This window comes from Monodon monoceros, unplaced genomic scaffold (genome assembly GCF_005190385.1).
Source record: "Monodon monoceros isolate NGI ecotype Baffin Bay Population unplaced genomic scaffold, NGI_Narwhal_1 Super_Scaffold_20, whole genome shotgun sequence".
Classification (NCBI taxonomy): domain Eukaryota; kingdom Metazoa; phylum Chordata; class Mammalia; order Artiodactyla; family Monodontidae; genus Monodon; species Monodon monoceros.
Genome location: NW_021703777.1, coordinates 22,373,417 through 22,401,093, shown reverse-complemented (window position 1 = coordinate 22,401,093; position 27,677 = coordinate 22,373,417). Strand labels below are relative to the sequence as shown.

Sequence of the window (27,677 nt, the reverse complement as noted above, 5' to 3'; positions counted from 1 at the left end):
GAAGATCATCCTCAGAGCCGTAACTAGGCTGAGTAAGGACAGAGAGATTTGAATTATTGAGCATCACAATATCAGTAATGCTTTGGGGGAGCTTGATAAAATACAAATTCTGATTCAGTAGTCCTGAGATGGGACCCAGAAGTCAACATTTTAGTGGTGGTGACCTTGGATAACATCCTGAAAAAAGAAGAGCTAAAGAAAAGTAAATCAACCAGTAAGAAGACTATGGAAATATCAACATGGAATGCAGAAAGGATATTAACTAGGATTAGCTGTGGGGATATAACGTAAGGGTCAATCTTTGAAATTATTGAAAATATCTAACTACTAGAAATTGATCACTAACCCAGAAAATAAATATTACTGAAAATGAGCCAGACGTTTGGACTCAGAGTTGCTGAGTAGTAATGATACCGCTCAGATGGAAAACAGGGAAGAAAACATTTATTTGAAAAACTTGAGATCGGGCTGGGACTTCTCAAAAAGCTTGCAGATGGAAACCCTTGACCACGCTGATTCAGGAGGTAAGCAGAAATGGATTTTGAAGACCTTGGCATAATAAAAAATGATACTTGAAGTTATGGAAGAAGGGGTTACGTCACCAATGGAAAAATGCTTTTAAGAATGTGGTTTAAGGCCCCTTGGGGTCCACTTACCACATTTTGAGTGAGCAGGGGATTATGAGTCACCGGCAGAAACTGAAAAGGTCAGTCAAGAAAGAGAAGCATAAATAGAAGAGTACAGTTTTCAGTGAACTCCCATAAGGGTTTCACAGATAGGCGCTGTCATTTTGTACATACTGGGGAAAAGTTGTTATGTGATTTAGCCAAGGTCAAGTGGATAATTTATATAAGCTACCCAGATGTCAGGTAACTCTCCTGGCTGAAAGTTCAATGTTCTTTGCTTTAGGGAATGTTAAACACATATCAAGGTACTAATGTCAAGTATAACACTATGAAATAATTAAAGCATATCAAATTTTAAAATAAGCAGGATTCTTTTTTTTCCATATACATGACTACTAAAATGATAATTACTTGTTTATGGTATTTTGTATTGCAGGTGAGATTAGGCATGGCCTTGAATTTTTTCAGTGACTCTAAGGAAATTCTAAATAGAATGGGACTTTGCTTAATTTGTTGAGTTCTCTAGTTTAAAAGAGTGTTTTTAAATGAACATATTCTAACTATTCCCCTGGCATTAGTATTCAGGAAACTAGGAAATGTATCCCCAGGAGAAGTAATTTTTAGTAGTTTTGTACTTGCAGATAATTCTGTGTGTTACTTTGAAGGATACTTGTATGAGCATATGAATTGGACAAATGGCAGAAAGGCAAGAAAACATTTTCTTTTCTTTTTCTTTTTTAAATATAGAACTAATGAAATAGATCTGCCTTGGGTTCAGAGTTTATGCTTTTTTACTATAATATTACACTGATAATTTAAATTAATTGCTTTGCCCACCCTTACAATAATATTTAGTCAGCCTTTCTTCTTTCATTATTATAGTTGGAGCTAAGTAAGAAAAGGAAGAAGGCTTTCAGAACTCTGAGTCAATAGGCAGCTCAGAGAGACATGGTCACCTCCTTCCCTGATGCTTAACTTCCCTGGTATTATCTCAGTTGTAAGAACAGCAACATACACATGTGCTGGGATTGTGTGACCACCTTAATCTCTTCAAGCTGATTTATTTTGATGGTAAAACACCTGGGTCTATATTGGTCTACCTTTACCAAGTAATACCAGTCAAGAAAAGTAAGACTTTTTCCAGGTCATGATGGAAATTGCAATGGAATATTTTGCTATTTTCTAACAGAATACGATTCTATGCACAGGATCTGGGTGATCCACAGAGTGTCCAAGGAGTCAGATACATGTTTCAGTATACACACAAAGTAGAAGATCAGCTTTTATTGTGTTTAATATTTTGTGCATTATATTCAGCTACCCTCCCCCAAAATTCTAGGTTGTAAAACTGCAAGAATCTACTGTATTATCTCCCATGTCTTTGGTGCTAAATCAACCCAAATGAGATTTGAGTAAATTAAGAGGAAACTCTGTGTGTGCATGCTATGGGAAGAAATAGTGGTGATTACAGGAACCATAGGGAATTTCATTGGGTTTGAATAGTATTCAGCTACATAGTAATTAGTGAGTGTTATGGAGACTGGAGCTGTAGTAGCAGGAAGTCAAAGAAGTCAATCTGTTTTGCTCCAAAAATAAATCAAAAGAATTTATCAAGAAGAAACTATCAAGAAAGAAATAGTTAGGTTAAGCTGAGTGGAAGTAAATTCACATTTTTAATATTTAAATTCACATTGACAGACACATCCATGCTGTCTGGAAAATTATGTAAACAGCATGTTCCCCCATTTTGCTGTAACTATACTGACTTGTACTGTTTAGCCAACTTTTTCATCCGTTCTTTTAATGAAAAGAGCTCTGCCTTATTTTTATTTTCTTAGTTATTATAAAATTATTTTCCAACCTCTTATTCTAATATAGCCTCTTTTTACCATATTTCTTGTCTACTTACCTTCAAAGTGCCTTCAATATGACTAACAGATTAAAAGAGTGTTTAAAACATCCATTAAAATTTCACGGGGCAGAGAGTTAACATCAGCAATTGTGGACACAATTAACTATGAGAGCTGGTAGATGTTCAGAACACATGGGGAGCCAGAGTTAGAGAAGAAGGGGAAGAAGGACAGAAGGATCGAGGCTGAGGGTCATGGTGGATGGTGTGGAGTAAGGAAAATACTGCTGAATTTGTTAGAAAACTTTGACTCTGTTCCCTTTGTGCTGCCAATCAGCAGTCTGCCCTAGAACAGATCATCACACTTTTTCCGTCGTTTTTTTATCTGGTTAGTGAAGAGGTCCACTCAACTCCCTTCTAGCTCTAGAATTTCACGATCCACTGCAAAGATATAACTATGCAGATATGACAGGGTCTTATGAATTAGTTGCTTATTTTGAACTTGGTTTAACTGGTTTTCTGTAATTGTCCACACTCACAACAGGGAGATTCAGAGACAATTTAGTAACAATTATTGAGCATGGCACTGCTGACTACATATTGAGAGAGCACCAATAAATGATTACCTTGAGTTACAGCATTGGTGAAGACAGCATTATATCCAGGAGTGTCTCAGTAAATGATCTGTGATTCAAAATAATGCTGTGGGTTAAAGGGCCCCTTCCCAACAGATTACAAAGCATAAATATGTTAACAATGTGGGTCAGTGCTTGAGTTACTTCTCTAAACAGATTGGTAGGCCACGTGTATGTTAAGTGTACTATAATACAGAAAATCAATTACTGTGCCCTGCAGAGTATAGCAGGGTGAAGCCATTAAACATTTCATCAGGAAATTGCAGAGCACAGCTGTAGAGTTCTTTATTGTTGGAAAGCCATCATTACCATAGTACTTACTAGGTATTTACCACCAGCTTGTAAAACCTACATGGCAAGTTGCATAATAAGCTCGTTAACACTGAACACTACCGAAACCGTTTGGTGGAGGAGACAGTTTAGAGGGTAGTAATGGGGAATAAAAGCCAAATGTTTTCATGGGGAAGACTGCCTATGTCAGCTCTACTGCTGAAATCTGTCCATGATGCTAAAAAGAAGAAAAGGTCTCCTGCCTCTATTTTTTTTATTTTTGAAGAGATATGTCATTCTTTAGCCTTTAACTCTGTTTAAAATACAAAATAAACATAGTCTGATCACATTTTCTTTAAAGGTGTATTTGGAATTACTTGAAAGGCACAGCAGGGAGATGGTGTTCAAATGAAAATCCCCAGTGAAATACATCTCCAAAGACAGGATCTGGAACTAAAAGAGAGTGGGCTGAGGAGACAGATGGTGTTTACAATGCATATAGAACCTCAGCATTAACTTTAGAATAGGACTCAAGGCCTTGGAGGAAACCCAAACCAAACTATTTTCCATTGATACGTATGAATCATTTTCTCTCTCTGTTGCCTGCACTTTTTCCACCATCCACACCACTTAAGTGACAGCAAATCTGCCACTGACCTTTTCAAAGCTCTGTGCTGAACCCCTGTCAATTTCTTTCCAGACAGAGCTTTTCGTGCATGCCTTCAAGGATCAGCTGGTCAGAAGTGCCCTTCTAGCACTTTACACTGCCAGGCCAGGAGGTGTCCTTAAGAAGCCGCCCTCTCCTAAGAACAGCACAGAGGAGAGCAGTTCCCAGGACCCACCCCCGCCGATGAGAAGGCAGGACTCCATACCGCATCATTCGGACTACGATGAGGAAGAGTGGGTAAGTTTTTAATTTTTTTTTTTACATAGCCTGCCTCTCCGTGTCTAGTCCTGAAAAGTAAAGCAAGAATGTTAAAAAAAAAAAAAATCTCTGCTTTTTATGAAAACAAGTCGGAAAGCAGTCATAATACAGATTGTGGATAAATAGGTTACATTTTTCCTCAGGGGCAAATGATAAAATGAAACTTTTATTCCTGATCACATTTACTTGACGTGAAAACCTATTTGCTCTCAAATAGCTTCTATATATAACATATACATTATATATATTTTATATATATATAATGCAGTCAAAGAATAAATATCTCCAAGAAATGTCATCAAAGCAAGAATGCCACAATTGCAAGACTCTATAATATCAATACTTTTCCTTATTTATTGCCAAGGTAATATAAACCATTAAAATTGTTTTTTAGAAAATAAGTCAATAATCATCCATAATCTACTCCTTAGATGCAACAAGTATTTTCACTGGTGCAATCCAGTGTGTAAGTTCTGGACACACTTGAAAAAGTGTTAACATTTGTATGGCAGTGGACACAAAGATCTCTCAAATCCTTCTTGTTCATGGGTTCTGTTATTTTTTTTAAAAAGATGTAGCACTGGGCTTCCCTGGTGGCGCAGTGGTTGAGAGTCCGCCTGCCGATGCAGGGGACACAGGTTCGTGCCCCGGTCCGGGAAGATCCCACATGCTGCGGAGCAGCTGGGCCCGTGAGCCATGGCCGCTGAGCCTGCGCGTCCGGAGCCTGTGCTCCGCAACGGGAGAGGCCACAACAGTGAGAGGCCCGCGTACCGCAAAAAAAAAAAAAAAAAAAATGTTGCTCCAGGTGGCTCTAAAATTGGCAGGAGAATGGCCACCTAAAAGCATCTGAAAAATAACTAGCAAAGACACATAAACCAAAGAAGCCAACATGGTGATAGGAACTGTAGGTGGGCAGAATAAGACAGGAGAAAATCAAGGTTTCTCTCTCTGGATGAGAGGGAACAGTGTGTTTTTCCTGAATCAATGCATATTCATTATCCAAGAACCTTTTGAAGTATATGCACATCACACACACACACACACACACACACACACACACAGAAGGAAACGCTTTACTGAATATGTTAAACCAAGAAAATGCTGTAGTATGCTAGCTGTATTAGATGTTAAATAGTTAACGATTACTTTTCCTGCCACCCTAAATTTAAAAGTGTTTGGGTAGTAAATTATTTGAAAGGCGCAGGCCTCTCAAAAAAATTGCTGTCTGAAGCGCTGTGAAGTGATACCTGCTCTTTCTTTTGATAAAAGCTCTATCACAGGAAAGACAGAGCTGAGCTCCATGAGGTAAATGCTGAATAAGTATTTGTCGTTGCTGATTAAGATTGCATTTCTCCCACTGCATCATTTTCAAAAGAGCAAATCTAATATTTCTTCCTTTTACTGTCACCTTCTTCTTCAATTTATTCATAGCTCCAAGGCGTGCATACCTCTTAACCTCTCTGAAGTTCAGTTTTTTTCAACTGTAAAGTGAAAATAACAGCACCTGTTCTGTTTAGCTCTTAGTGTGGTCCTAAGATAAATGATTTACCTGTGTGATAATGCCCCATGACCTGGAAAAGCCCAGGCCAATGCATTGTATTACTTTAATATTATTGCTGTATGTTTTCTTTTTTAAGATATGTAAATTATATAATCTTATTATGAGGATCAATACTACTCCTTGAGATAAATGGGGAAATGGGGTAGATCATAAATTCGGAATGTGAATTTGAAAGAGTTTGGGTAGATATAAAACTTGTATTTCATTTAAATAAACATACAGTAAACTTTTTGACAAATGATTGCCATTTTTTATTAAGTCGAGGGAGAGTTTTGGAACTGGGTATCTTTTGTTTTCATAATTTTCACCTTATTGTGTTATGCAAACACACTCCCACACCTCACCCTCCTCCTGTGGCTCCAATCGCCCCTCTCCTTCCCTCCCTCCTTTTAGATAACTTGTGAGAACTTCCATATCCACAGGTGCTCCAAAAGGGAAGATAAGTCAGATCATTAGGTCCTAGAGCTCAGAGTCTAGTGGTAGATAAAAATATGTTAATAAATAGTTAAAATGTTGTGATAGGGATGGAGAGAGACAGGTGGAAAAAGGTTGACTCTGCTAATGTGACTTCAGATCAACATTTTAAATACAGAAACTTTTTATGATGGGAAAGTGGGAGAGAGTAGGAGACATGGTGAGTTGAGGTCTATGGTGAAGCATTTGGTGCAGTGGGTGTTACTGAGCCCTTGTTCTGCCTGGGTCACTGTGCCATGTGCTGGGGAAACATAGGTGACCCGCCCACGGCTGCGAGGGCTCCATGACCTATTCAGGGCTCTGGAGACACCAGTGGCAATGACAGTGCAATTTAGGATTATACACAGGATGAAGTGGGAGTCTGCTGGTCAGGATGGGATCTCCGGAAGTAATTCCTGAGATATAAATGTGAATAGAAGTTAACAATATGAGAAAGAAGATGAGGTGACCCTTTAGACAGGAACACTTTAGCTGACATAGGTCGTGTGTGTGTGTGTGTGTGTGTGTTAGTTGCTTACTTGTTTTGTTTTAAAGGTCGTGAAATTGACTGTGTTTATTACTCCGAAGGCCATGTAAGAGGCTAAGAGACTGAGAGGCTATTACTGATAGAACAAGGTCCTTGCAAAGAAGAGAAGATGATCAATTCAAGCAGGCAGGTGGAGGACGAGTCCTGGGCAGAAGCGTGCTCCTCAGCTGAGACCGCAGGGAAGGTGTCAAAATGGATTTTACTTTTGTGAGGGTGCGTGGGCCTGGATGGCTTCTTTGTTCTTTGCTTGAAATATTTTTCTCCAGGTTTATTGAGCTATAACTGACATATAACACTGCATTAGTGTAAGGTGTACAACAAAACGATTTTATACATATATATAATCACCACAATATATTTAAACACCCATCACCTCATAGGATTACAATTTTCTTTTTTTAGGATGAAAACTTTGAGACCCATTCTCTTAGCAACTTTCAAATATACAGTACAGTGTTGTTGACTGTAGTCACCATGTTTTACATTACATCCCTAGGACTTACTTAACTCATAACTGGAAGTTTGTACCTTTTGACCCCCTTCACCCATTTTGTCTCCCCCTCCTCAGCTCTGGCAACAACCGATCTATTCTCTGTTTCTATGAGTTTGTTTTTTGTTTTTTTTTGCGTCACGCGGGCCTCTCACTGTTGCGGCCTCTCCCGTTGCGGAGCACAGGCTCTGGACGCGCAGGCTCAGAGGCCATGGCTCACGGGCCCAGCCGCTCCACGGCATGTGGGATCTTCCCAGACCGGGGCACGAACCCGCATCCCCTGCATCGGCAGGCAGACTCCCAACCACTGCGCCACCAGGGAAGCCCTGAGTTTGTATTTTTTTCAATTCTGTGTGTAAGTGAGATCATGGTATCTGTCTTTCTTTGTCTGACTTATTTCACTTAGCATAATGCCCTCAAGACCCGTCCATGTTGGTGCAAACAGCAGAATTTCCTTCTTTTTTATGGCTGAATAATACACACACACACACACACACACACATATATATGTATATATATATATATATACATCACATTTTCTTTATTCATGCATTTGTCGATGCACACTTAGGTTGTTTCCATATCTTAACTATTATAAATAATGCTGCAATGAACATGGTGGTGCAGGTATCTCTTTGAGACAGTGATTTTGTTTCTTTCCAATATATACCCAGGAGTGGAATTGCTGGATTATAAGGTGGTTCTATTTTTAATTTTTGGAGGAACCCTCATCCTGTTTTCCATAATGGCTGCACCAATTTATATTCCCGCCAACAGTGCACATGGGTTCCCTTTTCTCCACATCCTGGCCAGCACTTGTTATCTACTATGTGTTTGATGACAGCTGTTCTAACAGGTGTGGGGTGCCTCTCATTGTGGTTTTGATTTGCATTTCCCTGATGATTAATGATGTCGAGCACCTTTTTGTGTGTTCTTTGGGAAAATGTCTGTTCAATTCCTCCGCCTATCTTTAATTATGTGTTCTGTTTTGTTTTTGGCTATTGAATTATATGAGTTCTTTTTATATTTTAGATATTAACCTGCATGACTTCTTTTATTATAAAAGCAGAACCATGTTCAGAAGAGGGCAGAGAGGACAGGCTGAGGAGAGTGGTGAAAGTTTCGAATAGGCACCAAAGAAAATGGGTAGAGTGCTTATTATCAACATTTGAAAGAAATAGGAAATTCCAGTGCTTGTGAGGGCCGGCCAGTATTCCAGTAGGAGTCTGCATGGATGCTGACTCACCTTCAGTCATTCACTTGGGAATACCTTGGTAGGAAAAAGTCTGCCTGATTTTTTTTCCAGTTGATGCAGGAGTGCCTTCTCAGTTTCCCAGGGTTTTTTGGTTAGGGTAGGGTAATAATGATCTGCATCTTCCTCTTTACCTCCTTTCACACAATTTCTGAGTTTCTTCCAGAACCCACTATTTCTAGAAAGCATATAAATGCTCTGATAAATTTATCACAATTACAAGGAAAATCTTTCCCACTCAGAAAAGTTACTTCTAACTCTCTTCTCCTAATATAATGTTACTCTATTTGCAAACAATAACCAAGTTTGATTGTTATATAACAATTTTTATTGACGTTCCTTAGCAACCACTTTCTATTACAAATATCCCTTTGTTAAGAGATGGAAATCCCTTATTTAAAAAAATTCACCGAAGTCATAACCATTTAACATTATTTTCAAATCTTTATCTAACTTTGAAAAGTTGAGTAAATCCAAAGAAAATGTAGCTAATTAGAAATGCCTTTAGAGACTGTGCTATTAAATGAATTGGAAACATAGTTTTGTGTACCACATTTCTTAGTTAATTAAGTGTTAGAAAAGTTTCAGCACTGATTACAAGTCTAGTCAACTTCCTGAAATAATTCAATGTTTTAAACAATTAATTTAATTGGGTTTCTGTGACATACAAAAATATTCTCTGATCGCGTAGGTTGATTTAGGTTTGCACATAAGATTAAAGTAGTTCCATTTTACAAAAACCGTTTTATTTAATTTCTGGTAGGGACTGTAGGTTTAACAACTACCTAACTTGAACAACTGCATTTAGCTTCTAATAATAAATATTTGGAAAGTAAGTTCATGTTAGTAAATTACTCTTGAGTTCTACTGAGCTGATGCCTATAAAACACCTTTCTTTTGGAGGTCAGGAGAATCTCTGTTAACTCTCTATCAGTGTGAGAAGGTTCTTTCTCTGTTCAGCTTGTTTGTTGGCAAAAATGATGACATATGAATCTGGGTAATAATTATCTAGTCAGTAAGGAAGAGATTGAAACTAAAATGATCACTGACCCAAAAAAAGTCTGTTATTTGCTGAATTTTACTTATTAAATAATTGAGAGCTTTAAAGGTTTATTTTCGTGAAAAGGTAGTAAACAATTAAACCGCAGAGGAATATTGGGATTTTATGACAATCTGTGCAAAGAAATAGACTAATATCGCATTCTTCATCTTTTAGCTGGTAAAGATGACATATTGCTTTTCTGTTGCTACATCTCTACAACAGATGCTCCCAACAGCTGGGATTCCAAGATTAGTTTGTCCAAAATGTGAAGGCATGTCAACCAACCGAAGTATTAAGTTGACCCAGTTTTTTTGGTTTCCAGTAATTATGCTGTTCTCTAGAACACTGTGATTTAACTTCAACATTACTACACTGACGGGTTTGGGACTAAATCTGCCTGCCCTCATTCAGTAATTGTTAAAGAAAAAAGATACACTTCTGATCTTTTATATTCTGATCCATTCCAGCAAAGTGCAGGACTAAGAAAACTGTTGTTATTATTTAGCCATATCCCAAACCCATTTTTCAGTTGAACTACATCTGTATATCAGGCAACGATTCCGCATCCAGATTAGCCACTTAATTTCCCTTCTTCATGTTATAAATGTAAATCAGATTTAAAATTAGTTTCCATTCTTAAGCTAGGAGAACATTTGCTACGTATTATTATGGCAAAATGTGTTTATGTCACATAAGCACAATAGATGGTTCGCATTAATCCATATATGTTTTCAGTCATTTCATAGTTTATAGAAACAATAGCACAAATTCAGTAATACTTATGTCCGACATCCTCTGAATAAAGTCTCTGTACAACCTGAAAAAAATTGTGGTTTCTCTGTAACTCAGTATTCCCGAAGATTGAATTTTGGAATAAGACTTACATCTTTCTGGTATGTTCTTTACCAACTTCTCACAGTTCATTTTCTACTACACCTTTCTCTAATGATGTGTAGAACAAATATGAATGTTTCAGTTTGACAGGAGTATTGATAGAGCTATTTATATCGGTAGCAGTGAGCATACATGGCTGCAAAATATTACTAACTGTTAAGGACAAAACTTGTCTAGCCGGTTTCCTTCTCCACAAACAATCTGCAGTGATCTGTATTCTCAACTTCTCTTGCCAGCTTCTGTCTCCATCTTAGACCTTACCTCTAGGGAAGATGGTTAAGGTCATGCGTAATGCAGAGGTACCTATGCAAATTTATATTCCAAAGCAATTCTGTTCAGTTCTCTGGCTGCCTAGAATTATGCTATGTGAAACCATTGACCTGATCTTAATAAGAAGGAAATAAATCATTCTCATTGTTTAAAAGTAATGAATTCTTATAGACAACTGGATACTAATCTGTGATTTATCTTTTCTAAAGCAATACCTTATGACTTAGTTACGTGAATCAGCAAAATGTCCACTAAAATAGGGCCATTTATTTCCAAATTTTCTGTTATTGATTCACAGATAGAGATGTATGTATATATACATATGTATGCATTCAACTCTAAAACATTTTGTATAATAAAAATAAATTTTTTATTTATTATTATTATATTTTTTTGCGGTGTGTGGGCCTCTCACTGTTGTGGCCTCTCCCGTTGCGGAGCACAGGCTCCGGATGCGCAGGCTCAGCGGCCATGGCTCACGGGCCCAGCCGCTCCGCGGCATGTGGGATCTTCCCGGACCGGGGCACGAACCCGTGTCGCCTGCATCGGCAGGCAGACTCTCAACCACTGCGCCACCAGGGAAGCCCTAAAGCATTATTGTTGCACCCCATGATCACACAGCCTTGTGAACGCTGAATTATAATCAGTTGTTTATATATCTGTTTCTTCCATGTGCTCATCAACTTTATAAACTCCTAAAGGGCAAAGACAGTGTTGTGCTCACTTTTGTGTTTATGTGCAGAGCACTTGTACATAAAAGGTACCCAATACTCATCTGTAGTATAAATTAATGACTTTGAAATTTCCCCTCAAGTTATTATTCTTGTCTACCTTCTTATTTGGCTGGAAACGGAACAATTAAATTTAATATAACTCTGCACCATGTCAGGTACCTTTTCCTCCATTAGAATTCATGAATTTTTTGGAGGGTTTTCTTTCTCTCTTCCAATCAAAAGTACCCAGTTAAATCCCTCTCTCCTTAGTGGATATTTTCCAGAGTCATAATCAACTCTGAGGTGACTGTTCCAAGTCATCTTCACAATTATCTTCAAACATAGAAAGTGGTGAAAATTCAGGATGGACACAAAACATCATCAGACATGACCAAAGTTAAGAACATGATGAGTTAAGGCCTCCAGCAGCTTCCAGAAACCCAGTGGTGGTGATTTTCATTTTATTTGATTATTCATGTGCCGATTACAAAGGGCCTGGTTACACAGAAATAATTTCAGATGTTTACCTGCAAATATGAATTGGAAGCAACTATCTTCCCCTTGTCCCAGCTCTTTCTTTTTCCTTCCTACGTCACGCCTAATAGGGTTGCCTGGTTTTGTTCATCTTGCTATGAGGAGGGGCCATTGAAAGCATCTATTCTCCCCATCAGAAAGGACAGGGAGAATTAGGCCAGTTTTTCTCTGTATGGCAATGACAAGTGTTCTGGCATCTGTTTTCCTGATGGATGGGAAACCCTCCTGACCTTCTCCAGTCCACTTCACCCAGGAGAAATGTGCTCCGAATACTTATCTGATATTAAAGTCCACAAAAGGTGATTAGGCAAAGTGCACGACTGTCAAAATGTACAAATGTCCTATTCCAATAAAGATGTTAAAAAAGTTTTTTTTTAATAAATAAAGAGAAGAAACCCCAAAGGAGACCTTTATGGGCATGCGTATTCATGAAATCCTACCAATTTCTAGGTTTTCCCACATGCAATTAATACATTCACCTTCAGCCCCCTGTCTTATGGCACCTAATACAGTGTTTTATACATATACCAGTTCAATGTATTTTTCAGAATTAGTCAGAATAAGTGAACGGATGGATTTGCTGAGTCAGCAATTCATCTTCCAACTCAAATTAGTGTTTTTAACAGAGATATTTTCTTCTTATTCATGAAATGGTGATTTTCCTGTGGTTTTATAATGGATCGTATCATCTCCCTTGGATACTTTGCTGATTGTTGCAATGCCTGGTTCAGTGTCAGATGGTTTGATATGCCTGTATATAATGATTGTGCAAACTTGCATACACACACTTTAGAAGTGTATGATTACATTTAAATCAAGTGCCTTTAAACTTTAATACATTCTGATGTGAATAGTGAGATATTATTCCTAAGTAGACATTTTTGAATACACCAAATTTAATGAATAGTTAAAAGAAATGCCAAGGTCTATACAGGCAGACTATTGTCTTGCTATATCAGGGCACATTCAGTGGAAAAAAAAAATCAGTCCTGGAAATTGGTTGCATGCAGCATGCTCACTGATGTCATATAATTCAGCCAGTTGTACGACTCTTTGATGGTGTGTGGCTGACACGCAATTACCAATTTAAAATTAACATCTTTAGTCAATCAGTGATTTATTTTTATTTATTATTAAACAAAAGCTTTATTTCATATTTTCACTGAATTGAAAACTTTAGCTTGATGTGACACATATTAGGGTGAACTCAACCATTCAGAATATGAGCTTAATTCTAACTTCAATTTGAAGATACATGTGCCAATACTTCTTATAGTTGTATCTTAATTTATTTCTACTCCTATGTAGCAGGCTATTAAGTCAATCAACAAATGTTATTTAAGCATCAGTAATGTGAAGCAGTGCTATAGGTACTTGGGGGAAAACAAATTAAGCATCAAAAATGGATCCTGACCTCAACAGCCATATCATCTAATTCAAGTGAATGGCCAGCACTCATAAAACAAGCAGAGATACTATTGAAAGGTATTCCCAGAGCAGAGGTGGGTATGTGATACACATTAACAATGTCAAAAGTATTAAGAGAGAAGTTATGTGAGGGTTGAAGAAGATGAAAAAACCATTTCTTCCTTCCTTTATTTTTCTTCCTTCCTTCCTTCCTTCATTCCTTTATTCATTCTTTTATTAACTATCACCTGGTAAGTACTATGACCTGAGGATAAAAGGATGAATAAATAATAGGCATTTCCCTCATAGAGCCCACTGTCTATTAGAAAGAAAATAAAAGTTAAGCAAAGAGAGAGTAGCATGAATAGTTCTTGGAAATGGTGAGAATTTGGATTGATGGAAGGTAAGGGAGAAGGCACTTGAAGCCTAAAAAGCAGTATATGTCGTTAGAAATATTAGTTCCTCCAAGGTTTCCTTCATATCTTTGATGTTCAGCACTCAGCAGGCAGGTAGCAGATGCCCAGAAAATATATGTTCAGCTAATCAGCAGTATGTTTCTAGGACAGCAAGGAGACTGACCTGGATGAAGCTTTCATTTTGAAGACTAAAGAGAAACATGTAGAATTATCTAGGTCAACCCAACTACAGAGGTGCCTCTAGGCTGAGAGAAGAGTGAATACTTGCTGCAGTACTAAGCCTCCTTTTGAACAGAGGAGTGATGGCATGAGCGTGACGATCAGTGAAGATGAAGTGTAGACCTGATCGTGTGAGAGCTAATCGTATGGGTCTGGGCAAGATCCAAACCAGGGACTGTGGAGAGGTCACTGCTGGAGAAACAGTGGCTGACCATCTGTGTCCACTCGTGTCGCTAGGAACTGAATTTCAAAGTGAGGCCAGCAGTGTGTTCATTGGGAAACCAAGGTCAGGGATTTTTACATGAGTAGGTGGATGAAATTAAGCAGCAGGATCAATGAGAAGCAAAGGTTGGGGAATCTCACTTAATTCTGATGGATGCCACATATCTGGCTATATTTAGCGGACATGATGTATGTGGATGTTTATATGTGTGTGTGCAGGTATGTGTGTATTATGCAGCTTGGGCCATACGTGTGCCAATTTGGACCATAAAGTATTTTACGTACAACTCCTTTCACCTGAAAGTCTGGGTAAGGTTAGGATTCAGAGAGCAGAGCTATCAAGCTATGGAAAGAGCAAAGGTTTGCAGTGTGGAGGAACCAGGCCAGTATAGTGCAAACTGCTCTCAATCAACTCAAAGACAGACTGAAGCTTCTTTTTAAAGATGAGATCGGCCTTGTTAATTTCCTAACTGGTTCTAATCAAAGTGTTCGGAAATTGGTAATGACAAATTGTGCATGGAGATAAAGATACAACAGGGCCCTCATATCAGCTCTGGTTTAGCCTTTTTACATTCTTGCTGATCAAAAGTTGTCCCTAGAAAAGTTGATCAGCTAAGCATTGTTGAACTTTTTTTTTTTTTCTTTTTTAAAGTTAACTGCTGATCCAAAGCAGTCAGGATGTCTCTTGATGCCACCAAGCTCATAAATGTGTGACATGCTGAGTAAGCACCATATTCCCTGCCCTCGTGGCTCACTCTGCCAGGTGTAATGGCCCCCTGGCTATTCCTGGCTACGTCCATCAAATGTGTGCATCTACCGCCACTGGGTTTGACCTGCATGTTAGCTTAGGTCCTAACCCAGAAATAAATAAGAACCAAGATCAGCACCTGACTCAGAATGGAATAAATATTGCTGCTTATTCCCCACTGACTTTTGCCTTCATTGCTGAGCCAAAGTTGACAGCCACTTCACCTTCAAGAAGTTGGGTTGTATTAAGGTCAAGGACAACATTAAGCTCCATTTAATAAAGGTTAGACTTTAACCCGCCAATTTTCCATTACTTCCTTCAATAGCAGGCTAATGACTGCTATTTGTGGGGGGGGGGACCAGCAATCTTCTTTTCTGATAGGTTGTTGTTGTGTTGTTTTATTTGGTTGTTATTTTGTTTTTGTTTCTAAACCTTTCCTGTGGCCGAGGGGCTAAACAGAATCTGGAGACTGATCATTCTTCCCTGGCCTGAAAAGGGGAGGGGTTGGATGTACCATGTAGTGTGGCCACATTCTTAGGCTTTGATTGTCTTCTCCCCCCTAAGCAGCCTTTCCTCTTCATGATTTTAGTAGGGAAGAAAGTTGAGTAGGTCCCAGCCATACCAGCAATCTAAACAAAAAGAATCTCCTAAATGCACTGACCTCATGAATAAAAAATCATCAGAATGAGAATGGAGTTTCGCTGGTTATTTTCCTCTGTGCATATGTTTTCACAGAGATGCTATAGAAAGCGGCTTGTTTAGGATAGAAATCAGATATTCAAGGTACATCTTCAAGAATCTTTGCCTACCCATTTTTAGCATCCTAACTCCAAGATAATTATCTTGCTTGGAATTAATAATAGTTCATAATTATCTCCTGCAAAGTGAATTATCACCTTTCCTCCCTGTAACGCACTCCCTGTTTTATATCCCAGGCTGATGAATGGATCTGGGGCCTTGATGCTAACACTGTCCTCTATTAATACTGGCCACTTATGTCCTTTGACCCAAGCTGATTGATCCATTAGCCAAGTGATTGCTCCATCCGTGATTACATGATACTGTTGTTTTCAGACTTAAGGGTACATGGGACCAGCCTGTCCTTTTTCTAGAGTAATGTCTTAGTTCAGAATTTGCCATTGGGCTCATTTTCAAATCTCAGATAACCAAAACCTAATCTTACTCCTGTGAGGTGACACACACCTATACCTGGTCCTTCCTGGGCTCCCTCTCCCCAGGCTTCCTCTGTCTGGCTTGTCCCCAAAGTTCTAGTAATTTCATGAAGAGCAATTCCTACTGGGTACCAGAATGCTGTGGGAAACTATAGGGGAAGAATCAAGTCTTTGGAATCAAAATGGAATTTCTAGTCTACCATTTTAATATTGAATATTATTCAACATCTCTTACCTGAAGTTCCCTCATCTCTAAAAACTAAGTCAATACTATTGACCTTATGTGATGGTTTTTGAGAGTTAAGTTAGCTAATGTTCATATACCAGTTGAATGTAAATAGCAACCCTCAATCTGCCTTTGGGTTGGAGTCCTCTCTCTCCTCCTCCATCCTTTGCTCCCTCTTTATCTCTCTCTCTGCCTTTCTTCCAGGCCTTCTGCAGTGTAGTGAGGACACAGCTCTCAAATAAGTCGTAGTCAAATGTGAGAGACAGAAAAGTAAATCAGCGACTTTACTTTGTTGATGCCATAAAAGAGAAGGAAGCAGCGTCTGGCAAAGCTCAGTGTTCTCTCACCACTAGCTCGGCAGGATCTGATCTCCAAAAGATAAAGAACAGCATGAGTCTGCTTGGGGCCTCCTGCTGAGTGTGCCCCCAATAGCGTATTTGATTATGCATGAATCATGTATTAGTGTTGCATGAGAAACTGCTCTATTTCTCACCCCCAACAAACATACTCCCAGCTCATGTGTCCTCCAAGCATTTTCATGACTTAAATGTTTTGCTCCCATTTACCACATAACCCTTTACTATATGATTGTTGGTTTTGGTCAGTGAACATGCTTGACTTTGTTTCTCATGCCAATAAAGATGCGTCTACTGACTGCAAAGGTTACTTTTTCTCCCAGTGGAATCCTGTGACCCGAGGTATCTACGAAGGAAGAAGAACAATGTATAGGAGTAGAATGTAAAATCATCTTCTTATATACCGTTATGTTCACAGTCTTCAAAGATGTGATTAAGAGCAGTGATCCATCCCTTATATGCCTTTACACAAGAAAGACAGCATGCAATACTACTCGTCTTTGATCAAAATAAGTTCCTTTCAACGTGGGTAACAGGAAGAGAGTTGAAAACCTATCTCCTACACAAAGCTAATCTGGAAAATTAAGAGAAAACTTCTCCCCTTTCTCCCCTCAGTAGTAGAGTTTATTCCCAGTATTAGCTAGAGAGTTGCTTCATTTTTCAATTTAGGAGCCTGAAAGATGCAGGTGATGGTGGTGATTAAGGCATATTCAGAATGGGAGCCAGTTCGTTTGGTTATATGGTCTGGAATATAGACTCCTCACCAAATTCCAATGAGTGATGTCACGTCCTCAGCTTGCTTGCCATTCTCCAGCATTTCCTCCCGGAAGTAATGAGCTTTTTAGGTGTCAGAGGTTTCTACCTCATTTTCTCAGACAATAGGCAGAGGATCATGTAATTTATGGATATGATTGCTTTAATTAATAGCAGAGGAAAAGTGCTTTTAATTCTTTGGCGGAAAGGAGATCTTCCTTTAGGGGAAAATTGTTATGATTACTTGTGTTTAATAGCATACTTTATACTCAAGATTACAGGGTTATAAAAAGCAAGCTTGATTCATTTAGGAAAGCCAGCAAGGATAGGACGTGATTTTGCCAAACTGCAATAATTTTACCAAGCACTTTCATAGATACCATGTCATTTGCCTCTCACTGCAGCATGGCGAGGTAAGCAGGGCAAGAATCATCATTCTAAACTGTAGATGAACCAACTGTAGGTCCCCAGAAATGAGGTGGTTTTCCCAAGGTATCATACGTAGCATGTCACATAGGCGGACCTTTTCTAACTTTGGATGTGCTGTTTTTCTACTAAACCCTCTTTCCCCCTCAGCTTTAGTATGCATATCTGTACACGCCCATATTTGGTTTAATGTGGTTGAATTATTCAACTTAACTCAGTCTTTACAAGACAACCGTCACATAATCTAAATTCAAATGTAGTTCTTTCTTCCTAGATTACTCCTACCCCAAAGTAGTTTATATGTTTATAAACTAACAAAATTAACTTAGCTAAAAAAATACATTTCAGTAAAAAAAATATAAACCTCTAAGAAAGTAGTATAATTGCGTATTATCTTTGCACTAAGCGCTATTCTAAATGCCTGAAATAGCTCTGTTACAGAGAAAACACCTACTGAAAGATTCCTTTATGGCAAGATGCAGGAAAAGCACTAAGACTCCATTTGGTTCATATGCAGTGATGTATTAGAGAGGGTTCTCCAGGAAAACAGAACCAATAGGAACTTATTTATATATATGTACATAAGTATATATATATACATATATATGAAGAGTTTTATTAACATTTATTATAAGGAATTAACTCACACAATTTTGGAGACTGAGAAGTCCCACGATCTGCCATCTGCAAGCTAGAGACCTAGGAAAGCTGAAGGTGTAGTTCAGTCTGAATCTGAGGTCCTGAGAACCAGGGGAGCCAATGGTATAGATTCCAGTCCGGGCTTAAAAGCCTGAGAATCAAGGGCACCGAGGATATGGGAAGGGGAAGGGTAAGCTGTGACAAAGTGAGAGAGAGGCATGGACATATATACACTACCAAACGTAAGGTAGATAGCTAGTGGGAAGCAGCCGTGTAGCACAGGGAGATCAGCTCGGTGCTTTGTGACCGCCTGGAGGGGGTGGGATAGGGGGGTAGGGAGGGTGGGAGGGAGGGAGACGCAAGAAGGAAGAGATATGGGAACATATGTATATGTATAACTGATTCACTTTGTTATAAAGCAGAAACTAACACACCATTGTAAAGCAATTATACTCCAATAAAGATGTAAAAAAATAAAATTAAAAAAAATAAAAAGGAGACAAGAGATTTACTAACTAAATGTAACACATACATCTTATTTTGATCTGGATTTAAACAAATCAGCTATAAACAAAAACAAGAAGAAACTTGGAAACTGACTGGATATAAATGATATCAAAAATAAAGGTTAATTTTTTAGTTATTAAAAAAAGAAAAAGAGCACCGAGGGCAGAAGATTGATGTCCCAGATCAAACAATTAAGCAGAAAGGGTCAAATTTCTCTTTCATCTACCTTTTTGTTCTATTCTGGCTGTCAGTGGATTAGATGATGCCCACCCTCATTCGGGGGAAGGGGGCAAAACGCTTTATTGACTCCACCAATTCAAATGCTAATTTTATCTGCAAATGCTCTCACAGACACACCCGTAAATAACTTTTGGCCAAATATCTGGGTATCCTGTGACCCAGTCAGGTGGATTCATAAAATTAACATCACAGATAGGGAGTCAGTGCCCCCATCTGAATGATGTGGAAAGAGAAGCAAGAAGGGAAGCCAGGAATGATTGGCTCCCACGATGATAACTATATTAAAATCTTTATTCTTAAAAATAGAAATTTTTATGACTCAAAAAATTCAGTGTTATGTGTTGCCCTTGACAGAAATGGTTGCTAATCAGAACTTAGGAAGATTAGTGACCAGTGACCGAGAGGCTCCCTAGTGGTAGGGGCTGCTTCTTAGACTTACATCAGCCAAAGTGACTTATTATGTAGATGAAGCACATAATATTCAGTAGAAATTCTCATACTTAGTGTGGTCAGAAGCACCTGAAGAGCTTCTTGAAATTTCAACTTAGAGTTCCCAATGGTTCTTTTTTTTTAATTTAATTTTTATTTTATATTGGAGTCTAGTTGATTTACAATGTTGTGTTAGTTTCAGGTGTACAGCAAAGTGGTTCAGTTATACATATACATATATCTGTTCTTTTTCAGATTCTTTTCCCATATAGGTTATTAGAGAATATTGAATAGAGTTCCCTGTGCTATACAGTAGGTCCTTGTTGATTATCTATTTTATGTATAGTAGTGTGTATATGTTAATCCCAAGCTGTTCTGACTGACTTGTGGCATCCCGGGAACTGCATTTTAATTCTCTAAGTCATTCTGTTAGAAGTGATCTGAAGATCACAGTTTAAGAACTTCTAATACCTAGAACAGTCAAATCCTTAGAGACAGAAAGTAGAGTGGTGGTTGCCAGGGACGGGGAGAAGGAAGAATGGGAAGTTCATGTTTTACACGGTACAAAATCTCAGTTTGGGAAGATGAAAAATTCCTGGAGATGGATGGTGGTGATGAATGCACAACAGTGTGAATGTACTTAATGCCGCTGAACTGTACCCTTAAAAATGGTTAAAATGGGGCTTCCCTGGTGGCGCAGTGGTTGAGAGTCTGCCTGCCGATGCAGGGGACACGGGTTTGTGCCCCGGTCCGGGAGGATCCCACATGCCGCGGAGCGGCTGGGCCCGTGAGCCATGGCCGCTGAGCCTGCGCGTCCGGAGCCTGTGCTCCGCAACAGGAGAGGCCACAAGGTTAAAATGGTCAACTTTGCCATTATGTATATATTATCACAATAAAAAGAAAAATAAGAAGTTTGAATGCAAGCGGCGGTCATTCTTTAAAAATATTGGTGTATCTCTGCTTTCTTACTAAGTATTGATAAAGAAAATAGACATCTCCAACGTAAAATGTCGTAACTGGTGCTCAATTATGGATTCATGCCGTTCGGTAGTTCATCATTGCTTTATGACAGAGGAAAAATAATGGACTAAATAAAAAGATTCACAACACTTAAGTTATTCTTTATTAGGAGAAAGTAGATTTCTCGTCTATCCGTAATTTGGCCAAATTAATGGGGGTATTAGAGCTGCTCAGTCTGCATCCTTATGATTTGTTCCTCTACCTGCTGCTCTCAGGTGGATTCATCTGATTTTGCCTGATCTCGGTTTTGCAATAAAAATGTGTAGTGATACTCATGCTCTTTTCAGGATAGGGTGTGGGCCCACGTGGGCAAGAGCCTGAACTGCATTATTGCTATGGTGGATAAACTGATTGAAAGAGACGGCAGCGGTGAAGGAGACGATGGCAGCGGCAAAGATGGAGAAAAGGGCCATTCTCTAGGGGACTCCGCCATAACTCATCCACAGGGTAAGGAATCATTTTTTTTCCAGTCATTGACGAGTAAGCAAAATGAGGAAGCCAAGATACAATGGAATCGAAAAAGAGGAGTCAACAGTGCCTTAGATGAAAGTGCTGATAGAGTGTTTTTCCACTGCCCTGGCTGGGGTGATGGAAGGCTATTTATCAAATTGCATCACAGTTGTGTTTTCAGAACTGCTTGCAATGCTCGTTTTTGTTTTGCTTTTGCTTCATAAAAGCCCTCTTGAAAGGAGAACAGTGTTTTCTTTTAAAGAGTCTGACATAGTTTAATCTACTTTTACACATTCCTCCAAAATTGTATTAGGAAGAAAAACAAGCATCTGAAAACGCTTAGAAACTTTGAGGGATCTCAGGACACAGTATCTCAAAATGGTTCCTGAAAAGAAGTCAGTATGATAAAAATGTTCCTTGCCTTATTCTGAGGAGTGATTTTGTGAATTATTTCAAAAACATATAAGAAGTTTTAATTCTGTGTAAGAAGAATGTTTTTGTGTGTTATTCCAAAGACATATTTTCACAGGGTCTAGACTTTCATGGATATATGTATATGTACACACACACACAGATGCATACATATGCATACACATGTGGGTGTCTAGTCTCTGTAGATAGACACACACACACACACATGCGCGCGCACACACACACACACATATATACATAGAGAGAGGGATACTTTCAAATGTATGGCTTATTGACTAGCAAACATGATAATTAAAATTTTCACTACAGTTGCATCCCTATAAATGGCTTCTTTTGTTAAAATTTTTCGTTAATTTAATTAATTTTGACAACAAAAACTAATACAGATACCTGCATTTCTCTATGATGGTAAGAACTGCTCTTAGAGTGGTCCCAGCTAGATGCTTAAGTGTTTGGAAAGAAAAAGTGTTGCCCTATCGTCTTCTTCCAAAATCTGCTTTTCCTTTTCCTTAAGGAAAATGAGTCATAATAAAATATGGATGCTTATCAAATTAAATTTGTTTTCTCAATTTGTTTTCCTGATTTTTCATTACTCACATTTTCATCAGGAGTTTAATTATGGGAAACATCAATCTTTCATCACCTGATTAACAGTAGAACCATTTCCAAATCACTTTTGTAAACAATGGCTTTCTGAAGTTTGCTTACTGTAGATGGTCCTAATCCTCTAGAGTACGGTTATGTAGGTGGAAAGTTTACACTGGTGTTCTTTATGTTCTACTTGATCTAACTGTATATGGGGATTTTAAAAAAATAATATCAGTTTTTTTTCTGATTTTCTATAATGTTTTAAAAATAATATCAGTTTTATTAATGAAACTAGTCCAGGTCCATAACTTTACATGAATCAAAATGAAAGCCTGCCATAACTTATGTCAAAAGGAACTAGTATACTTCAATGTTCTTTAATTGAATATTTATTGACCATCAGTGATGAGCCAGACACTGTGCTGTGCTCTGGAAAATGAGGTAAAGAAACAGAATCCATATTAGTGACTTGTTTTGTCCATTGATGGGTGTTCAAGGCATAATAATCTTTAGTGAGTAAGATTAAGAGATTAAAGGGTACTGAATTTTGCCACATCTTTTTGTTTTCATGTTCCCCAAAACTTCTCATTGATGAGAATGGAGTTCCAAAGTGTTTGAAATTATGCATTTATTCATATCTTATATTTTATCAGAAGATTGTATCTGTGCGATCAAAGTTTCCAGTTAAAAAGTAAAAACATTTGGTAGATAAATCATCTGTAAAATTAGATGAATCACCTTCATTTGAATGTAAAGCATTGTTTGGATATAGTCTAAAACCAGGTGGAATTTGCTCCCAAAGTAGAATTCACAACTTGATCAGCTTTGTAGATGGTTAGAGTCAAATTACAACACAGTGCCCTGTAACTGATTTTATTATTTCTATTTTATTATCCATGTTTATTTCATCCATTCTTTTTTGTGTTAGGAACATTTTTAGGAGACAAGACACTATTTAAATGCGCAAAATGAAATTTATACTTTGGTCTCAAAATTATTCAATATAGTATTATCAAATAATTCTAAGTTAAATCTTTTGTTAACATTTTATGTGTTAGACGATTGTGTATAGTACTTATGTTTTGGCAAGGATAGTGGTACATAAAAGAGGATGCTTAACAAAGATAAATAGACGTCTTACAAATGAGTATGTGCTCAAGTATACTTAAAATATATTATGGATGTTACTGCATATTTGGAGTGGGATTGATTAGCTCAGTCAGTTATTTAATAACAACTTTTTATTAAATAATAAAAATAATAATGCTTATTATTCTTATTTTACTCTTCCTCTTAAGGTTGGGAAAAATCGCTTTCAGTTTCTACCCATAAAACAATGCAGTTAAGAAATTAATACATAGTGGCTTTCTGAACTAATATAAAGCAAACAACCTAAAGTCACATATTTACCTATACTACTCCCCCCAAACTATTTCAGACAAAGATATTTGAGATATACATTCACTAATGATATGTGCCTCAATTTACCTGTATTTTAAAATTTTATTAGAAATATTAATTTTAAAAATTTGAGAAGGAAAACAAATAGGATTGCATACGATTTTTATTTCCATCAGACATTTGAATATATCTTGTGTTTACACACACACACACACACACACACACACACAGAGTAACCAAACTGGAATGCACAATATAAATACAGATGTACTTCTTGATATCCTGCATGTCATTATATTATGAGTATTTCCTGATAAATATTCTCTGGAAATAATGAAATTATAATGACTATAAACTAATTCATCAGAAGAGAAACCATTATTTTAGATATTTAATTATTATAATAATGCTGCAATTAACATGTAAGCATCTTTGAATATGTAAATCTTTAACTACATCTCAGAAATTGTCCCCTAAGTTAGATTGCTACAAGTGGAATTATCCTGTAAGGAAGAGTTACCCCTTCTCTCCAATGTAGTTATTTATACAATTACTTGTTTACATCAGTGTGGACTTGTGGATAATTTTATTCTTTCATTTATAGACCAATAGTGTTATTATTTATTTTGGGCTCCAATTGTTCTAGAGTTAGCTCTTGGGAGCTCTCAGTGGCCTTTGACAGCTTCTGCTGCTACAAGCTACATACTTTCTTACTTACTTTCTTACGTTTTTATTCACTCCCTTATTCTCTGGTATCATGAAGAACTTACTCTAGTCTGATCTGTATTTGCCCCAACTCTAGGTTCAGCTATTTTCCAAGGAACCCTGGTTTCTTTTACTGGAGAATAGCGTTTAGAAACCAACATTTGGGTGGGTTGGGACATTTTGATGGTTCTTTGTAACAATAGGTACTCTTACCAGCAGTACCTGTGAACACTCTTTTAACTTCCCAGCCTTAAATATTTTCACTGATTTCATGCCATTTGGGGTGAAAAAATCATATTGTAATATCTGATTATTTGTGACTTGACATTATATAACTTAATACTATATTTCAAAAAATTGTTTTGGTAATTAAATCCATTTCTTCAATAGCACCATATTTATCCCCAGCCCATAGCTGGGGTGGAAAATCATTACATTATTTTCCTTTTATAGTTAATTAATAAATTGACTCAGTGAGTGATCTGAGTCATCTAGAGTTCATTGTTCTATATAAGGTGCTAAATACTGATAGAGATTTGTGTCACATCATTTATTAGTGATTATTTTCCTCACATTTGATTAGTTTTTCCTTATAATTTCTGCAGATATTTTTAATCAATTTTAGTCAATACACTAATTTTGATCAATTTCTGATCAATTAATCAGTGGATTTAGTCAAATTTTGTTCATGTGCTTTTGACTATTGTGTTTTATATTGGGATACATTTTTTCTAATTTACTTTATTTATTTAGTTTTTGTTGCATTGGGTCTCTGCTGCGGTGCGCGGGTTTTCTCTAGTTGGAACGAGCGGGGGCTACTCTTCATTGCAGTGCGCAGGCTTCTCATTGTAGTGGCTTCTCTTGTCGTGGGGCATGGGCTCTAGGCGCGCAGGCTTCAGTAGTTGTGGCACACAGGCTCAGTAGTTGTGGGTCGCGGGCTCTAGAGCGCAGGCTCAGTAACTGTGGTGCACGGGCTTAGTTGCTCCACGGCATGTGGGATCTTCCCGGACCAGTGCTCGAACCCGTGTCCCCTGCATTGGCAGTGGATTCTCAACCACTGCGTCACCAGGGAAGCCCTGGTATGCATTTTGAAATCTCATAATTAACCTTTAGACAGTCAGTTTTTCTTTCTTTACCATCATTTTATTTTTACATTATAACCATAATTGGTGTTTCTTTGTTGGTTAAACAGATGGTCTTCTGAATTGTTGCTACATTTATTCACTTTTTTATGTTCCTCTATAACCTGCAGATATTTCTCTTTTCAAGTTGCAGGTTTTTATTTTTATACTGTATCAATTTAATAATGTTTTAAACCTGTAGTTTTGAAGGTATTCTTGTTTGTTTTAGATCCAGGATTTGGCAGTATATCTTACTTCATAAATTTTGGACTTACTACAAATAGTGCTGAGAGAAGTAAAACTTTCTCTACTGTTCTGAGCACAAATAATAGATTAACTGTTCCAAACTCCCATGGCTTATATATATTCCTATATTTTCTTAATAAACAAGATTGTCCTTTTATTTTTTTGTACACTTAAACATACTTAGAAGCATCTTCTGTATGTGTAGTACCACATGCTTTCAATTTCATAATAAATTGAGGACTCAACGATAAAACCAGTGAATTTAGAATCTTAGATTTTGATGTGCCCTTAAGGATTATGTAATTAAACCTCCTAAATTATGTTAAGACGCTTATCTGTAGTATCTGCCAATTTCCCCCTAGCCTGTGATACACATCTCCACTGATAGAAACCGTTTTTTATGTCCTAAAATGGCACACTCCAGATGTTGATCTAAATATGTTTTCTTTAATTTTACCCGCTAGCCCAGATCTAATCATTTACAACAAACGGAACAAATTTACTTTCCTTTTTGCACATTGTAGCCTAACATATCTGAAAGCAACCATCATGTTATTTTTTGAATTGCCACTGTTTTGGTCATTTTTCAAAGGTTTAGCATCAAGTGCAGAGTAACACAGGAGGACCACTTCTCTACTTTTAGATACTATTCTATTATTGATATCTAAGTTTACATTTGCTATTTTGACAGTCGTATCTTACTATTAACTTCATTGAAATCCATAAACCCTGCTAAATTGGACCTATCCTCCAGGCTTCTCAAAATTCAAGTAATATTTAAGCACCACTCTGTGCTAGACATTGTGAAATATTAGGAGCACAAGGAGATTAAGACACGGTCTATTTCAATTCTCCTGAAGAGATTGGTGTCTAAACCCACAACAGTAATATAGTACACTTTTGAGTACATGCTAATAAATACCTGTTTCTTTCATCCATCATATCTACTGTCCTACCCTACTCAGGTTTATTTTCTTCACATCTTGGAAACATTTCCTGTCCACTCGCAGAAGTAACAGATAAAAATAATGGGAAAACAGAGATAAATATATATCCTTGAGGCATATTACTAAAAAGAATTGTATGCATTGAAATACACTTGTTAATCACTACTCTTTGGGGATGTGTGTTGATCCGGCTATGTATTGACCCATTTGTGTTATTGCATGGCCTGTATTTCTCTGTTTTTCACACAGGTGTCATGAAGTGCCCTGTGAAAGGCCAAATACCCTATGTCATTGAATACGTTTTTCTAATCTACCTAGCTGTAAGCCCTATCAAAAATGAGATGAAGTTCCTGTGCCATAATTTTCCCAGATGAGCCCATGCTGGCTTCAACTCATCACTGCTTCCTCATACAAAGGAGATAAATATCCCTGGAGACCACAGAATTAGTTCACGTACCACTGGTTACTTTCATGTTCCTTGATTCTCACGTTCTTCCCCAATTCATAATTTTCTTCTAACTGGCAGGCACATGCCTTGGGATCTGAGAATTTATTTTCCCCCCACATCTTTTAGTTTATCGCTGCCTGCCTCCAGTTAACACAATTGTCTGGTAACTACCAAGAATTTATCAGTAATTTATCACCAATTATCCATGACTAGCGAATGCCAAAGATCAGTCGTCTGAAAAATTCCCCTCCCCGTACTCCAAATAGGGACAAATCCAAGGTTTTAGCAAATCACATTTTTTAGCAAATCTTTTTTCCTATCTTTACCTTTGGTTGGCCAGAGTAGCTATCCTCCTAATACACCTGAAATAAGTAATGAATAGAACAATTAATCAGTTGACACAATTATATCTAAATATATCTAAAACAGTTCATGGCGTTAAGCCTTATGGAAGAGACATACCAAATACATGTTAGTTGGAAGACAAAGAGGAAGATC

The 27,677-nt window shown here is 37.6% G+C and overlaps 1 protein-coding gene across 5 annotated transcripts in view; it reads left to right on the top strand.

Moving 5' to 3' along the window:
- The window catches only part of INPP4B (inositol polyphosphate-4-phosphatase type II B), a 582,093-nt gene that overhangs the window by 448,452 nt on the left and 105,964 nt on the right, over nucleotides 1-27,677 (top strand). For all 5 annotated transcript variants that reach the window (XM_029234954.1, XM_029234953.1, XM_029234952.1 and 2 more), the window contains 2 exons: nucleotides 4,081-4,284; nucleotides 21,129-21,288. In XM_029234954.1, coding sequence (XP_029090787.1) covers nucleotides 4,081-4,284; nucleotides 21,129-21,288 — 364 coding nt within the window. The remainder of the gene's footprint in view (nucleotides 1-4,080; nucleotides 4,285-21,128; nucleotides 21,289-27,677) is intronic.